Consider the following 18,134-nt stretch of genomic DNA (forward strand, 5'->3'; position numbering starts at 1 on the left):
GTGAACAATAGCGGACGGGAATATCCGAACAAAACGTAAAAATTGGCGAAATGTAGTCGGTCAGACCGGCCGATTGTTAGGCCTCCTCCGTCAGTATAACCGCATCCATTTGCTTTTGCAGGCATGTCTTGTTTGAACCTGCCAATATTGTTCGAGGCGCTAACACACAATGATGGACAACCTGAAAAAAAGCTTCGTCTACTTTGAGTCGTCAGATGCTGAAACTGAACTGTCCTAATCTTGATCTCGCATTTTGTATTTCAGTCCGGATCGCAATCACCATTGCAGTCCAGTTGTCCCACCGGAACTCCGTAAATAAAAGATATATAAATCAAACAGATATCGTGGCGTCGTACTATGTCATGCATTGTGCAATATGGCGCAATACAGACGCATGATTCCCGCATTCAACCTTCGCTTTGATCGCGCAGATAGAGCCGTCCATTGTTGGGAATAGTCGTAAGAAGGAAAAAAATTGAGCAGCATGCCGGTCATCGCGGTGTAGGGTCTTCATCCATCATACATGCATTTTCAAGCATGTTTGTCCATTTACCGCTAGTTCCCGCATGACTATGTTTCAAGTGCTGCCGAAAATGGTCCGCTCTATAAAATTTCTTGGAGGAGTTGCACTCGCCAAATTTGTGAACATCTTGTAGGTGACGGATACGATCATCCCAGTCTTGGTCCGTGGCGTGTTTTGGGACAATTCCTCTGGACAAGGACCCATTGCCAGGTCCTCTACCTGAGCGAAAAAAATCTTCACCACAATAGCCGCAAGTATCGGCTTCTCCGGGACGGGTTGTCGAATCATGAAACGCACGATCATAGCCGGAAAGTGCTGAACACGACCACGAATGTCGGCGAACATGGAGCGAGTTCTGGTGTCGCTCAGCCTCATTTTTGTTCTTGAAACGATTGCCACAGAATGAACATTCATACTGTTTCTCAGCCTCATGAGCACTGTGTGTTCTGTCAGTATGGTAAGAAACTTAAGGGGGGATTGAATACAACGGAGCCAGGAGAACGAAAAAACTTCCCAGGATTCATGAAGCCCGGGGGGAAGACGTACCTGAGCTCTTCCGCCGTGTCAAACTTCTTCGGCTTTTTAGGGCAGCACTCGCACATAAGAACTGGCTGAACCTTAGACCCCGCAGGTTTTTGAATATCTGCTAGTTTTCTCGGGCTTGTTCCGGAGATGGTTCGTCCATGTGTATTACCTCTGCCAGAGACAGAGTTTCGAGGACTGTGGTTCAATGAAGCGGGTGTTGTGTACGGCGAATTGCAAGACGTAGGTGAGATACCACCGGGAGAGGCGGCACCAGGAGATCGGCGGCCGAACGACATTGCAGTGGTTACACTGGAGGGCGGTATGGACATAGTAGAGATGTAAGAATTGGAACGAGAGATAGCCGCAGAGGACATGGATGATAAAGACGAAGCCTGGGGCATGACAGTGAGCCGAGGCGTTGGAGAGCCACGGGAACCAAGTTCTCGTCGGCGAATATCGCTCGAGACTCCGTGGAGTAAAGAATCTCCTGCTGGAGGACTAGCTGCCCTTCGTTTGTGGCCTACGCTGGCATACGCTTCGTCTGGGTGAAGCCTCTTCGGTGATGTGGCCTCATCAATCTCCATATCTTCTACACCAGTAAAATCATAACTGCCTTGAGTCGAAGATGCGTCGTCGCTATTATTTCGCTGTGAACGACCTCTTGGTGATTGGTCATAATCTGATCCATCCTTGGCAAAACGATGGTCCCCCGGGAAATGCCGAAATGGACCAGATCGAGGAGAAACGGCAGAGAAAATGGGCGTATCCGTCATTCTAGCAGATGAATCTAGTAGTGATCTGGTGTGAATAGGCAGTTGGACAGGCATGCTCAGGGTCGGGGCTCGACGGTCGGGTTGTCGTCGTACTTGCTCACTCAAGGCTGAGGATGTTGCTGATCGAGGCGACCTGTCAAATGTGCGGATCGGATTCAATTTCTTCTTCATGCTATCGCCATGCAAATCAGCTGCGGTCTGAAAGTGAAACTTGCTGTGGTGCAAGAATTCGGTGGGTCGAGAATCCCGAGTACTGGTGATAAGGTTAGTGAGTGTCGACAATGCCACTGCAGCCGTTTATTTTTGCCAAGTCTTACTCATGACTTGCAGCAGCCACAAACCTTTCAGTTGCAGTGTAGCTTGCATAGCCCTCGTCGCCATTGGTGCTACTTCCAGTGCCTCTTCTCTTATAACTTGGTCTCTCGTCCATAAAGGACCCTGGGTGCATACTGCCGTACCCGCTGTGTGTAGATGAACTGAAGCGGTCGAGCGATTCCTTCTTCGAGTCTTCGGGATTAGCGGAACCCTCCAAAAATGGAAGATGGCGTGGTGGAGGTAGAGGAGGAGGGACGTCGTCTTTCGGATCGAGCCCAGGTATAGAAATTGCTGGGCTTCCGGAGAATTGCATATCGCGGTGCATGTTGTAACGTCCAGGGCCGGAGGACAGGATGCTCGGTAAACTGGGAGGAGGCTCCCGGTACTGTGGAGGGAAGGCCATTGCAGTTGATCAAGCCTTTCGTTTTACAGCCCCAGCCTTGGGTTATGTAGTACCGGATCGTACGGTTGACAGATAACGGTCGAGAGGCTGGCTGAAGACCGAAGGAGGCGGGCGAATGGGGTTCGGAGGGCAAAGTGATACGGCAAGCACTATCATTGATGAGTGAACACGCCCACCAGGGGCCGTTACGTGAGTCGTCTGTTTGCAGGATTCGAAGGCCAATTTATGACTCGGGTGGAAGATGAGGCTTCTGGGTGGCAATGGCGAGAGGGTGTTTGTTTGGTTCAAACGCAAGACCAGGGCAATTGTGGTAGCAGCGGGATCATCGATCCGTGTTGGAAGCGAAAACAAGAAAAAAGAAAGAAAAAACAGGAAAACCAGTGTAAAGGTATGGACAGGAGAAAGAAGAATGGAGAAAGCAAACAACTGAATAAACTTGACCGCAAAAACGAACAACCGGCGAGTGTTCAAGAGGACGCGAGTCCAAGGAAGAAGAAGGTGCGGGTATAAGGTATAAGTGAACAGCGAAGGGACCAGTTGACGGATAAGGTTCCCAAGGCTGGTACTCCGTAGTCGAGGGCTGTGGCTCGTTTTTGTTGCCTTCGGAGTGCGCAAGTGAGCAGGTGGAGGCTTTGCTATGGGACCCGTGTGGTGACGACGACCTGGTGAATGGGGCGTGCCAGCAGGGTGTACTAAAGGGAGTGCGCGTAGCAGTAGAGGGGACTAGGCGTGTGCAATGGAAAAGTGGGTGACGGGCAGGGCAAGTGCAGGGCCGGGCAGGGAAAGAGCGCTGGCGGGTAAGTGCCCAGTCCCACGGGACCTAGGTACCCAGGTACTTGCCCGAGTGGCCAAGTGTACCAGCATCCTGCCTCATACCTCGCAGAACTCACAGCACTCCCTCACCTCGTTCTCGAGCCGCCTCCTCCAGTGTCGAGCACCGATAAAGTATTCCGTACAACTAATACAACGTCCTAAATCGAGCAATCCACGCGTATTGAATAACATCCCCAGGTTCCTATGCCTAAAGTACTTGGTGCTAAGTATCTACATGCTGGTAGGTAAACAGCTCTAGACCTTCGTGCCTCTCGGGGCCAACGAGGGTCCAGCGTGTGCATGTGCCCGCAATACTCGACAAACATCGCCTCATTCGGCTCGCTGCCGTTGCCCATTGGCTTGGGTCTGCCAGTTGTTATGTATCATGCATTTGCTATTCTAGGCATCGTTTGCATTGATTGTTACCGTCGGTTTATCAGTACGACTCGACGATTGACAGCTACTAGCGGAATTAGCAGGGCATTCGGTCCCATGCCCTTAGATGTCTAGACCGCGCGTGTGGCAAGACGTATTGTCCAGGTGTTGTTGATGTAGTTCCTGGCAGTACTCCGGCACATATGGTTGATGGGGTCACAAGCGAGAGCGAGAAGGATCCGAAAGACCGAACAACGAGTTGCTTGCTGCAAGGCAGATGGCAGGCCGCTTATAGAGGCAGAACTGTCGGTGGTATCGAAAGGAGCAAAATGAGAGGAGGGGTTGAGGGGGCCGTGATTCGTGCTGCTCCCAACAAGACTGCACATATGGACGTTCATAGTTGAGATGCGTATGGGCCTGAGGGGGTCGAGAGAGCATCTAGGTGTGCCCATCTCTACATGCAGCTCTATCTTTAAATATCCATCCAAGCTAATCTTAGTTTCGAAGAGATGTGCAATAGTTTTGCAGTTGCTGGGACTCACCACGCACACATCCCTTCCGAACTCTTGGAAAGCGACATATCCGTTCTGGGCTGACTGTGACGCATGGTAGCACCAGTTTCTGTGGCCTGGTGTTTATTCGCTACCTCGCACCACGCGTTCTAAGCGACTGACTAGGGAACCCTTACTCCACATCCACACGTGAGGTTTGCGACGACTTTAGGCCATAACATCCATCATTACTCAGTTTCGTGATGTGCCACAGTAACGATGTGAGAGGACTGCGACTGCAATGGCGTAGTTAGCGGCGACCACCAGACGCTCAAAGGAACGCCAACGGGGCAGTTGGCCGCGTGTGGTCGTCAGCCAGGCGAGAAAGTTCCAGGGTCGAGGGTCAACTGTTTGGGTGGTGTCTATCCGGAGTATCTGGCAGCTTAACACCCCTACCTACCTAGGTAGGTTGGTACTTGCTAAGTAGGTACCCAGATAGGTGCTTGAACGGATCTCGGGCAAGCTGGTAAAAGGGTGCATGGTATCAAATATCTTGTTATTGTCCCCTCTCTGTGTAACTGCCAGCTCAATCGCGCCCTGGCGGTGGGTAAGATTCCAGGCTTGCCCTGTATTTGGACAAACCAAGAAGATATTGCATATCTAGGAATTGACCAAACGCTCTAAAAGCTCCTGTACGGTCCTAAAATGACCCAAATGCAGATTGATGCGACGGACGAAGAGGCGAAGTCCTCAAGAATTACCCAGATAGCCCGAACGCGCCACTGCCTCCGCTCCCGCAGACTATCATCCCTTCACCTGAGTCAGAGGGTCTGCTTCGAACTTGGAGAACAGGTCATGGAGTCTCGCTCAAAGGACAATAGCACATGTAGTGCCACCTCCGGTGAGTGCCAGAAATGGGCACCTGGGCACAGGGCGCTGGGGTTCCGCGCAGCCATCAAATGATTGATGACCATGCTGGCGCCAGGGGCCAAACCTTGGTGCCAGCCATGGGGCGAGGGCTGGCATTTTCTGGGCTGGGATCTTCTGGCTTGCCCGAAATACTATCTGGCTGGCTGAACCCCAGAACCCGTGCATGCAAAGACAAGGAAGCGAGTGACGGGAAGCTCCTCGGCAAAGTCTCAGGACATGGGCTTGCTTGATGGGTACCAGAACCCAAGCTTTGGAAAGCCAGACAGGACGGATGGGGGGGTGGCATCTGGATCATCTGGATGACAGTTCCCCGAGGGGGCGCATGTGAATGAGCTCCCTTGGTGCACATTCTAACTAGCCTGGTATATTAGATTCGGCGTACAGAGTGCAAGACAGCACTTGAAAGCACAGAGCATACCTGGATGACGGTAGTTGCTCCGTCCTGAACCTGGAGGCCAAGTTCCAAGCGCAGAGTACCCAGACCCAAGTTAAGTACGAACTTGAGACTGAAGCAGGACATCCGGAGTCCACAGCAGCTGGCCAGCCATCTACTAGTATCAGCTTGCGCATTTGGGCAACCGGCTCGACGTGCCTTGAACCTTGAAGGGCCGGCCAAAGGGTCAGGATCGTTCAACCGTTGTTACACTCGCCCGCAGGCTTTGGTCGACGTTTTGGTACATGTCAATTGGATTCGTTGCGGTGAGAGCATCCCAACGCTCCGACATGGAGCGTTCAAGTGGGCACCTGGTCCCAGGCATGCATAAGTACTTAAGTACTTAGTACTTTAAGTAATGAAGGAGCCGAGATAGGCACCTCTTTAGGCTACTTCAGTACCTACATGTAGAGGCAAAGCCCCAGCGAGGTACCTGCCTAGGCGCTGAGTACCTTAGGCCGCGTACATATTATACAAAGGCAGAAGTACCGTGTGCAGTACCAAGGATTCTTTACAATCTTTACAATTGCTCCAGTCAGGAACAGAATGCATGCTCTCATCCATTAACACAACAATCCACACAAGCCCTGGATCAACAAACACCTGCTTCCTTCTCAGCCCTGGTCTCCTGCACCTCACTCTACCCATACGCCATATTGCATAGTGCCATCAATTAACTGTTGCTTGCCCCGTCTGTCATTTTGGCTTTGTCAGTTTTGCTCCTGGGCCGTTGTGCTCGCTCTTACTCTTCCTGCATCTGGATGCTCAAAGACTGGGCTTGCTCCTCTGATGGACTCGGGGAGCCAACATTGACTGTCCTAACTGTGAGTTACGGAATAAGGATTGCCTGAGGAGTGGATGGGGCTGACAAGATGAGGACAACCGTTGATGATCATTGGCATCAATGGTTGCTTCTCCAGTCACCTTACTGGGGCCGCCATTGACGCCATTGGCCTTGTCCAGGCTTCACTGCGACGGATTACCTCACGAGATCCACCAAACTTTGGTTTCTCGAAGATCCACCAGGAATCTACCACCCGTACCAGCATTCGGCCGACCGACAACAGCGAGATTGGGGCTACCGCGACGGGCAGCCTTGATAATCTTCATCCTGTATTGCAAGCTGCGTTAAGCCATCAAGTACGCTTGACTAAATCTGAGGCGAGCGAGCCATGGACGCCTTATTTGGGCATCATTTGGCTGACCGACCTGCATGAGGCTCAAAGGCGGCCACTTGATGCCCACTCCATACATGGTTTGTGATACGCCATACGGCAGCATAGGCGCTTCATTCCGAGATCTTCTACACCATTACGAAAGTTCGTGACTTGCGACATGGGGGGCAGATCAAGCCTGAGCCTACCAAGGCTGAATCAAGATCCAACCAAGGCAGTTTCTGTTTCAGCTCGTGGACCTGAACAAGACTTGAGGAATCACACCGGGTGTACCAAGTTCCCCAAAACACCAATGGGCTCAACTCCCGCTTGAACGCATATTTCCAGGCTCATTTATGGTTCCCTACTATTCATGATACATTTGTTCTTTCAGTCTATGAGATGGCTTCCATTGCCTACCTGAAGTACCATCGAATGAATACGGTGTGCTCACATTTGAGTCTACTGGGACAGAGGCAAGGGCGAATTCCGCCCGCAAAGAAAAGAGGCAACGCATAATTGACACAGTCAGGCACCTGCATGTCCTGATGTACACTATTGGATAGTGAGATATGCTAGCTTAGACGGCGATGTGGCATCCATGTTGCCAGAAAACGTGTCTTGAGAAACTCTGTTCGACATTTGCTGCCTCACAAAGTGGTTGGCGGATGCTTGTGGCTGGCCACGTCCCCGTCATCCCGATAACGGCAATCATTGGGTCTGGGAGGGTAGACAGGATACTATTCAACTGTGATTTTCTTGAACAATTTACTCCGAGCTGAATAGTTTGCGATTCAGCCCTAACATACACTGGTCCAGGCCACGAGGTATATACGACAGGCTATGAGGGCGTATGGGCTCAGCAGATCGGCTTAATCGGATCTGTACAAGGCACAACAAACCGTCTCGGCTGACACTCTCTGAAGACAACGAATAGCAAACAGGTATGTACAGCCGCAAAACGATGATTTGCGGGGCCCATGTTTCCGCGAATCTGGTCAAGGAAACGGAACGATTGACACATGCAAAGTAGAAGAGACCATGTGTTGAAATCAATCCTGTCACTGCGATGCCGGCCTGACAGACTATTGCACTGCAAGTGGTGTTATCTGCAGGCCGGTGTCAGCCTTTCTTTTTTTTTTAATTTCTCTGTCTTATCTCTGCGATACATGCGTGTCAGCTAAGGCATTGTGAGAGTTGCAGCCGACAGATTCGCCATTGATGGACAAAAGGATATTCCGTCCTCCATCAGGATACAAAGCAACTTTGCGACACGGAATACCAGCCTGCATTACACCAATCCCCTCTCCAGATGGAGGAGGGTGTCGTCAATATTGGGTTGGAAAACAATCCAATGTCCTGCTGTGCAACAATTAGCCAGCCCTCTACTGGCTGCCCTCTGAATTACTAGTCTAAAAATTGCTAAGTGCTGTCTGCTGGCGCGGGATCAAAGACCTCAGCGCCCACTTGCCACCAGTTCAGCTCTGAGGAACTTGGCACGAGCCCCAGATATAATATCCACTTGTTTAATAGAGCTGGCTTATCTACTTGGGACATAGGATCCTCCTGCAAAGAAGAGACCTGCCCCGGACGGAGTAATCATTCCGTCATGTTCAATATTGTTGCCGAAACATGCCTGCGGGCACGACAAGTAGCGTTGCAGAAGAAAGTGTAGCTGCCACCGGAGTACCCGGCCGACATTTTTATACCTCTCGGTAGATACCTACAGGATATGGGCGAGCAGCCTCTCGGGCAAATTATCATGAAATCTTGCACAGCTGCCAAAGGCAACATCAAAGAGACAGATGTCGCAGGATTTCGACGTCTCTTCCTTGCCGCACCTCAACCGAATGTTAACACAGTAAAGACAAATACAACATGCCAATCGCAAAAGCCCAAAACAGCATGATTGAAAACGCAGGTACCAGCGCTCTCAGCCCGTTTTCGTATCAAGTTGCTTTTGGAACAAGGCCTTCCCGTCACAGCTGAAAGATGGTAGACGAGGACGTGTCACGAATCCTGATTGGCACGAGGCTTGGCTCGGGAGTTTGAGCGGGAGATGCTGGCAGCCCCGGTACACCAGTCCCAGCTCGTCGAAATTTCAGCAGAGAGAGCCTTTGTTCGCCATCACCTAACTGCTAATAACTCCGTGTAAGACCCGCAATAGCATTCAGCCCTACCAACACCTGTTGTGTTCAAAGTTGGTCATAAGCGCCTTACACCCCACTGCCCCATGGGACTCCGCGCATTTTGGAGCAGGGCGTGTAAGACCAGGCCCTCAGATCTTGGGTGTAGATGTGCCGAATTATGCACATTTTTACTTCCGGCTGAGCGTATGCACAAATCTTGTGCAACCCGCATTTGTCTGACTGTCGATTCTTCATCGAATGACGGCAAGCGACTTCCAATATTAAACAGAAGCCAGCCCTAAATTATTATTATTTTTGTAAAAAAAAAATAAAAGAAAGAAAGGGAAAAAAAGAAAACAGGAAAAAACGGGGGTTTGGGGGGATGAGAACACAGTTGAAAATAAGACGATGCTCAAGGTTGGCTGGCCCTCATTCATCTCTCTTTTCTCTTGATTTCTTTTGTCCGCTTGGGATCAGGCCCTCAACAGAAGATGGCGACACGACTCGCACTTGACCGGCTCAACCTGACACCATTGTTACTTTCCAAGGCATTTCTGGAGCATGAAACCGCTGAGAAGCTTCAGCTTACCCACACACCGGCGCCATGCCCACGAATCATATTACTACCAAGAACTCCCACTGTTTTAGTGTTGGCGTCGGTACTAGTAGTAGTATGAAGTATGCAGAAAATTGTAGCCAACGGCCAAGGTAGATCGCCTACACTCTCTTCCAAGGCCAACCAATCTTAATACAAGACCGGATGGAGTTGAGCGGCCCCGGCGCATAGGAATTCTGCCACAAGCTGGAGCTTTGATTTGGCCACCAGCAATGACCAACGGTTGAACATATTGTTCCCAGCTATTGAATATTGCCTACAATCAACTTCACGTTGGCTTAGAAATTTGATTAGCATCAAGTTAGCCGGAGGCTGGCTCTACCACTGCCTGGCTAGCATGGCGTTGTTTCATCACGGCATTCTTTCGCGAACTCGCCTGGTCGTTTGCTGACGAAAGGAACAAACAGACCAACGGACCCACGGCGCCATGGGACCACGTCAGTCAGCCGTCAATTTGCAAAAGCAATTTGGTTGAGAATACGGAGTACGGAGTACGGTGGTCGAGATGGGACTGAACTCTCAGTGCTGTTGGGGTGCTCGGAATGTGAGATTGAAATATTATCTTAAAACTCCTGCTTTTAAGAACGAATGTGCAAGTGGACGAACTGGTGGGCACATGTCATTCGACCAAACAAGCTAACTCAAGGATCCTACCAAGCACACTATATTTTTATTCGCATCATGAGGGCTCCCTGGCCAGAGACGCTATACTGGTCCGCATCCAGAACGGACGCTTGACATACTGTGCCACACCTTGTAGGGCCAAGAGCCGTAGGGCCGAGAGCAGCAGGACTCTGCAACCCTTCTTGAATAAGAGCTTCCCAACTGGACCTCAGCGGGGTGAAGGCCAATCGAGATCCATCCAGGTCAGTCAGCCGGCACTGGTCCCCCGGAGACTGCAGGCTTGGTCCTCGCTGGAGAAGTGACAATCACACCGGACTGTTTCTCTGACGGCGGCTCCAGACGACAGCTCGCCCGAAAGTGCGGCCGACAGGGTAGCCCCGACGGTGGATGACGGGTTAGCATGACGCGCTGGACGTCACTTTAAGCCGCTGGATGTTTGATCAATTAGCGGAGATCCTAGGTATCTGACATAACCAAACCTGTGTGGTTGGAGTGGACCTTGCCGCCGTTTACCGCCGCCCCCAATGACGCAAGGTCAGGGCGAGAAGCAGTTCTGGCATCGAGTCTCAAACCCAAAAATCACTGATATGCCACAAGGAGGTTGTACCTGTTCAGCAGCATTTCATGGCGGTATTAGACGCCAATCTCCTTTGAGCATTCTCTGGTTCTGCGCCTTGTCCTATCCCAGGAGGAACCCTGACGCATGTCGACAGCTGCTGATATATGTATAGAACTAGCCATTGTGGAGGCTCTTGGGATTCTGAGAAGAATTCTCGGGGAAAGATGCACTCCTTTCCCGAGTGACTTGACAGGGCCGGCCACACTAGCTGACGATGAGCAGGTTTACCCAGGCAGGCCAAACATTGGGCGCGGATCTCTCCCGGCTTTAGTTCTAAGCAATTCCCCTTGAGTGCCGTGGCAAACGTGGGTCTCACCGTCGAGACAAGCATCTCTGCCACTACAGTGCTTATGCGGTGCAGGTGTGAACCGTCCCTCTTCGCTGCCCCAGACAAACATGCTGATGTACCAGAGGAAATCAAATACCGCCAACATACGGAGTAATATTGAGAACGCAATGAGACGTTATACAACGCCCTACCCAGGTTCATCAGCCAGACGCTCCACTTGCAAGCGCCCAAGACCACCGACCGGTTTGGCCATACATACTACAGCATCATCACTTCGAAAAGCAATCATAAAACACGCGGGAAACAAGCCCCCGTCAAAAGACCATTTTTCGCACATTGAATACAGGCAGTCCAATTCGGAACTAGTGATTAGGACCCGTATAGTCCAACGGCGGCAGTAAATGGTATACACCCAATCACCTGCTGTGGCAAGCTTTAAGCTAGAACCAACCCTGACTGGCGGCGTCATCCTGTTTCACTACCTGTGGTGCTGTCGTGGATCTCTTCGAAACGATGCCACGTCAACTGAGGATGGAATGGATTTTACCAGCACTGTGATAATCTCTTCACAGAACAGCGGGAAGTTGACGTCCGGCGTTATTTCCACATTAGACAGTCCCCTTTTTTCTTTCGTCTTGTTCATCAAATCTTTGTTCGCAGCATTTTTATCTGGGCAAAAGATTTCACCCTCCCCATTATACTACCCCGTAACGATCCACGACATGGTGGTAGTTCCCCTCTTTTTCGGACTTGGCCCTATCCAAGCCTCAAGTGAATACGCGTCACGGCCAAACAAGACTATGTACAAATGTCAATCAGCGAAATATCACATGAATGGTGAGTGAAGGGGTCATAACACCTTTTCCTTATCGAAGCCAGATTCCTTGTTTGTGTTGGTGGCACAAATTGCGCACGCACATCATCCAAGGTGATAATGGTTTGTGGACGATAGGGGCCACGGACCAATGCATCCACTTACACAACCATACTCTTAACATATTTTTTTCTTTTCCTTTCTTTTGATCCCTTTTTTTTTCTCCAAGAGAGAACCTCATGATGCAAAGCATAGCCTCTCCTACTATCTCACGGACGTGTGGTCAAGTAAGTCGCAGAGAATGTGATGGCTCCGCATACCAGTTGAAAGCTACCTTTGGACAACTGCACAACAAAGCAAGGTGAGAGAGAAATGAGTGTTTTTCATTGCCCGCCTCTAGGTACACACCACAACAATTATCCGAATTCATGCCGAGTTATATAATGCAAAAGGGCGGCGCAGTCGGGATGTGGCCCTTCTGCGATTTGTGTGTCATTGCGACAACCAAATATAGATGCTCCCGTTCCTCGCATCTCAAGTAGCACTTGCCCAGCCGTGTGATATTGGGTGGTGATGAGGGATCTGCAAAAATGCCGATTCTACATGCCACAGCCTCAAAGGAAGCACACATAAAGTCGTGATTATCATAATATTTACAAAAGCTGACCATACATACACCTTGGACTATTCAATGCAATCCAAGCCGTGACGCTAACTGTTTCAAAGAAAAATAAAACGAATAAATAGAAAAGAAGAGAGAAAGTTCACGACCGGAAGTTCTTGCTACAAGGAGAAAACGGCGGCTCGGAGCCATTTAGATCGTGGTATAACCCAAGACGGCCATTTGCTACAATTGGCCACTCCGTACCTCCTGTGTGCTATTATTTGTCAGGGATCTAACTGGGGCTATACCAGATCTTGCATGTAATTGCCAAAGTATGTATGTACGGAGTATGCTCTCTCAACCACTACTGCGGCAGAACAGTCTGGGTCATTGATCTTCGCCAACAATTCTGGTTACAGCTCTGATTAGTCGACGCTGTTTTTGGCGCACTACCGAGCAGACGGACAGATAACAGAATGCTCCCGCCGAGGGTCTGCGAAGGGCCAGTGCACGAACCTGCTTCTGTCTTGTGCCAGTGAGCTGGCTAATGATGACTGGATTTTGGTCAACGATGGCCCCCAAAAAAAGACTGTCATGCTGGCGTCACCGCATGCCGGCACTATGTATTGGCAGGCGATGCACGGCGAAATTAGGCTTCCCAAAGTGGTTTCGTCTCACGATACATCTGGAGAATGTACATATCACGTCTGCCCAATATCCCATCACAATTAAGGACGGCTGCCGAAGCATTGTCAACCCTGCGCCGTCTGGTGGACTATCTTGATCTTTGGTGCCTATTTGCGGGCTTATTCGCGCTAAATGGCAGCAAATTTCCGTGTCCACGGGACGAATGTCCCAATTTGGGTGAAGAGGGCAGCGGATGATGTCTTGGATGGGGCCTATGGGGTGCATCCAAGGCGTGTTCGGGAAGCTCGGCGGTACACGGAGCAGGTGAACGGCTGAATATCCCAGCCATAAACCATGTGTTAGTCGCCAACGCCTGAGCAGTTGGTAAAGCCCCGGAGACAATGAATGTACGGAGTAGTACATGCGTCAATACGTCAAAACCGCCGAGGACCAGTCTCCACAGGTTCAGTTCTTTGTTCGGCTGCAAGGTCCAAATGTCAAGGTGCGGACCTGGGTGGCTCTGTCGGTTCAAACGTGGGAACCAGGGCAAGCCGTCCTTATTTGTCCTTTGTGACTCACTGGCGAGTTGTGAATGGCCAGATACAACTTCGGGAGTAACAGATCTGGGTGCAGAAACTTGTCCAACCAGAAAGACCCGCCAAAGCGATGAGGCGCTCGACTAGTAGTAGCTACCCTTCCTTTTCTGGGTTGCGCCCTGGCCTTTGGCTCATTCTTTTAGGGTTTGGACGCCTCACCGAAGTGTCGCGTGGGCAATCAACTTGGTGGCCGTCCAAGAACACCATACGATTCATCATGCGACTCGCTCAGGCGTCTAAATTGGTCATTTACGAGTCTTTGTCTCGAATACACAATGGAGTATGTAGCCTCCTCGTTTGAGACACAGACTCGGGGCTTTACGTGGTGCGGCACCCTTGTCCGGATTATCGGGATACGTGAATAACGTCTCTCCTGGATGACCGGAGCAGCAGGCAGTGGACGCACATACATAGATTTCAACTGCCACGACTTCACGGAAAAGTCGGCTGTCTTTGGTAATTTGTCACCCCATGGCCCGGCTCGTTGGCTCCACATTTTGTTGCCAAACTATTCGCATTGATTCGAAGTATCTCGAGGGCTCTTTCACTTGGTTCGTGTCATAACACGTTTCGGGAGACGTCTTCACATCCAGACGTCTTGCTAGTTGTAGGGACGCACCTCCGATATGCCCCTGACTCGCCAGCCAATTGGCAGCATACCAGTAGGGATTTGGAGCTGCTTTTTGTTGACACTGCGGCGTCACCACTTGGCGTTCGTCTCTTCAATCCGCCCGCGGCGATTGGATGCTGATCTCTAGTGGCCAGCGTCCACGCAAGCCATGGCGTTGTCCGCAACTATTCTCTCGCTCAATATTAGCCAAGACGGCCGCTGCATCATGGAATTCCTGGCATGCACGTGCCTTCTAAGCAAGCTTGTTGAGTTTGCACCAGGATTTATACGTCAACGGCGGCGGACTTGCAACCCTAGTTACCACCATCAGCTGGAGGTTGATACTCATTCGATGGCTCAACGGAGCTCCCTCCGTGTAATTCTTATGCCTCTCCCAAAATCCCAAAATCACAAAGGGTTGGTCGACGGCATAGGAGCCGGCATAGGAGCCGGCAAACACGAATCTTGCCCAATTGGAACGCAGGTGGCGTCCAGGCTTTTGAGTGGCGGAGGTATTTTCTACTCGCTCACCATTCCATGATATAGTCCTGAGGGCGTGGCACAATTGAAAGCTGCCTGGTGGCATTAGCGAAAAATCAAGGTCTTGAGATGACACAAAGCCAGTCGAGCAGAATCTCCAAAGACGCTCACGGGTAGCGCATGCACCTCGTCGGCCAACATCTTGATGGCGCAAGATGAAGGGCAGAACCCGCCCGGCTCCAGCGTTCCAAGTTGCCGGGAATTTGATGGTGAGCAGTTTAGGTTTTTGATCGGCGACCATTGCGGCCCGGGCAATGGTGTACATAATTGCCAGAGACCATTTCTACTAGCGGGTGGTTTGGAGCTTGTCTGAACCCAGAAAGCTCTGCGAAACTTCATCCCTATATCTGGTATGTACTGTCGGTATAGTTTGCCGTTTTCCGAGACCTGGCAGCTTCCGGAGGGCGTCCCCGCTGCAGACGGCAAACTCGACAAGTGATTTGATGTTACACATGGTGTCATTCCGCCTCTAGTACTCCATATACTCGTGGCATTCGCCTTCAACGCCAAAAGGTCACGATTCTACTCTTTTTTTTTGAAGGCGTTTCAAGCATGTTTGACCGAGCAAGATGGAGCTAGCCGAGACAGGGCACTCACGAGGCTAATGGAAACAATGCTGTGCTTATTCGACAATTGGCACTTAACGTCAGTGGCTTCCTTGGGCTTCAATGACGTGCTGGGAGGGCAGTGCCGCATTGCAGAGATTACTACCGCGCCTGGGCAACATCGAGTGCCGATCCAAAATCGTTATCAGCACCTACGCCAAGATTCTCAGCCCCCCCTTCCTCAACGTCCAATCTTTGCCTCTACAGGGTGCATTGGAACTTTCCATGTTTGACGCGCGGCAGAAGGGAGCGAGTGACAAGGCCGTCTACTGGGTGCTTCTTCTGGCCCAACACGTTCACGAAACTATCCGCTGGGCAAAACCCACTGCAGCCGATCCCAGACCAGGGATGTCACAGAGCATTTATGGTACTAACATGTCACCCAAAGACGCCTCACAAAAATGGCGTTCCGCCTGGACCTGGAGGTGCGGAATTGATTAGCAATCTGGTTACGAGCAGGCTGCGTGGTTTGGCGCTGAATCAAAAGCCCCGGAGGGCTGAAAGCCACTGCGGCTCCCACCAAGCATCGGCGTTTATTGAGCCCGGTGACGAACTCTGACATGTTGCTCAGGGCCGCAGCCATGTGCCGAGCGTTGTATTAGTAGTCCTCCCGTGGGCTATTGAGCGCCACTATGCAAGTTGCTGCTAGAACCCCGGTTGCTCCATGCTTGGTTTTGTCAGGTCCAAAACTCTGTTGTCGACGACCTGAATCATTGCGGCTGGCGCATGCATGCATGCAAAGTCTGGAAGCATTTGCGGTTACTGTTGCTGAAACTTTGTCGCTTTGACGATGCCGCGACCACCACAACTGGCATTGGTAAGCGGCAAGTAGACGGAAGACAGTTGGCTCGCCGCAAGATTCAATGTTCCACCTGAAGTTGGTCGATTCTCCCGGCCACAAGTGGGCCAACTTCCCCTGGGGATTGTATGTACAGTAGACCAACGGCTGGCGTATCGGCCAACAGTGTTTATCGGCTTGCACGGTGGTAAAACTGTCGGCATGAATGGGGATCCCCAGGGGGGCCTCGTTGATGAGACGCTCGAGCTTTTCTGGAGGCCAAGAAGGCCAAGAAGCAATGACGACTACGTACCAACTACATCGGCGTACCGGACCTTTTTCAAGAAGGCGCTAAGCTGCAAGGGGTGCCTGTTGACGGCATTCTTGCCCGAAAGACCATTTTGCAACCAAGTTGATCAAGATTGGAAATACTCTGTTCGATATGAAACGAGTCATTCGACCGGAAAGCCTTGGAGTTTGACCCCCGGAACTTGCAACCCAATTGCGTGGTGTGCATAACGTGGTAAATCAAGATCTCCTGAGAATGAATTACCCACTGACTTGGCGGGGTCATCAAGGCCGCTCTTATTAAGTTGACCCTTCTTTGCCTATTACTACTATACGTCTATTATTGTATTCCTGCATTGGCGTCGTGGCAACACGGCGTGGTTAGAGCACGGCTGCGTCATTGCACCACATCATGTCGGGAACGAGGAGCAATACACAAGCAGGCTATTTGGGGGTTCGTCTCGTTGCCCCGTCCCGCTACAACGGCTCTCGGCACCTGCTTGTTCGTTGCATCTTCGGCCTCGGACTGCAAAAAGCCAAGCTCCTGACACGGCTGGACCTGCTGGACGCGTCACACGGTATTTCCCAAGAGGGAAAGCTTCTAGAAGGAGTCTGGAAGGGGCGGGCAAAATCTTGTTGCGCAGAGCGGGTCTACAAGTTCTGACCTGAAAAGGCGTGTCCGTATCAAGGGTACGTGCAGGACAAGTCGTGACCTCCATTTTTTGATGGAGTGGCTCTCCTCAACCAAGCTTATGATATGGGTGGATAGGCCATTACAGCTTTCCTCGGTGCTGGTGCGAATGGCATCTGGTACGACAAGACGATTCGGAGATGTCTGAACTTTGAGAGAATCCCATGGCCCTGTTGGGCCGCCCAGCGCCCTGTGTGGTCTGCTGCTCCCCTGCTCCCCTGCGCCGCATCAGCCCTTTCGCCCACCTGGTTCCCTTGGTTTGTTTGCTTCACTCGGCCGTAAACATGTCATGTCCGACATTGAGTGCATCGGTAGGGCGACAACTTTATGCAATACTACCCGCAGCCTCTGAAAAGGAGTGGGGGCGGCCGGAGGATGCATCGTTGGCAATCCCTCGCCCTCTCTTGACGCCGCCGCTTCTGGATTTCCCGAGGGCCACAGCCGCCCTGTCGTATGGCAGCCTGGTACGAACGGTAAATCACATCGATCGACGTGCCAAGGCGCTGTAAATGGGGAGGGTTATCCCAGCCTAGCACATAGTACTACTACTGCTGTACTGCCTGCATTTGGCTCTCAAATAAAGGTGCATGCCGCGATGTGGAATGCGTTTGCGAAATCTGGTTGAAGGTGAGGGGAGGGCCAACAAGGTCTTGGGTCCATGTCTCTCTCTGCTCGCCCACACACGCTCTCGGCCAACATGTTTTGATATTCGCCTTGGCAAGTCAGTGTTTGGGTGCTTGGGTGCTACGTACCACACAGACTTTGGGGCTGCGAATCAACGGGATGCCAGTTGACGAGCAGCATCAGTGAGCGGCAATCAATCGAAGTGGCACGGAGGCATCTTCACGTCTCGACCCGCAAGGTGCAATTCGACCATGATGGGTGATGGGCATGCAATCATGCCATGTACAATTTCCGGGGTCTGGACACATGCCCCTGGGTAGAAGTATTGGATCCTATGTTCAATGT

The 18,134-nt window shown here is 51.3% G+C and overlaps 3 protein-coding genes across 3 annotated transcripts; 1 reads left to right on the forward strand and 2 right to left on the reverse strand.

The window, feature by feature from the left end:
• Nucleotides 1–577: 577 nt before the first annotated feature.
• On the reverse strand, nucleotides 578–2,539 carry G6M90_00g010060 (uncharacterized protein; the record flags this gene model as incomplete). The annotated part of the gene is made up of 4 exons (XM_066129681.1): nucleotides 578–878; nucleotides 940–960; nucleotides 1,070–2,074; nucleotides 2,139–2,539. 4 exons carry the CDS (start codon nucleotides 2,537–2,539, stop codon nucleotides 578–580), a joined length of 1,728 nt encoding a protein of 575 aa, XP_065985858.1.
• A 4,026-nt stretch (nucleotides 2,540–6,565) lies between these two features.
• G6M90_00g010070 (uncharacterized protein) lies at nucleotides 6,566–6,691 on the reverse strand (the record flags this gene model as incomplete). The annotated part of the gene is made up of 1 exon (XM_066129682.1): nucleotides 6,566–6,691. The coding sequence occupies one exon, from the start codon at nucleotides 6,689–6,691 to the stop codon at nucleotides 6,566–6,568; it is 126 nt and encodes a 41-aa protein (XP_065986135.1).
• An 8,780-nt stretch (nucleotides 6,692–15,471) lies between these two features.
• G6M90_00g010080 (uncharacterized protein) lies at nucleotides 15,472–15,967 on the forward strand (the record flags this gene model as incomplete). Its single annotated transcript, XM_066129683.1, has 2 exons — nucleotides 15,472–15,702; nucleotides 15,797–15,967. 2 exons carry the CDS (start codon nucleotides 15,472–15,474, stop codon nucleotides 15,965–15,967), a joined length of 402 nt encoding a protein of 133 aa, XP_065985802.1.
• Between the last annotated feature and the right edge of the window lie 2,167 nt (nucleotides 15,968–18,134).

This window comes from Metarhizium brunneum, chromosome 1 (assembly GCF_013426205.1).
Source record: "Metarhizium brunneum chromosome 1, complete sequence".
Lineage (NCBI taxonomy): Eukaryota > Fungi > Ascomycota > Sordariomycetes > Hypocreales > Clavicipitaceae > Metarhizium > Metarhizium brunneum.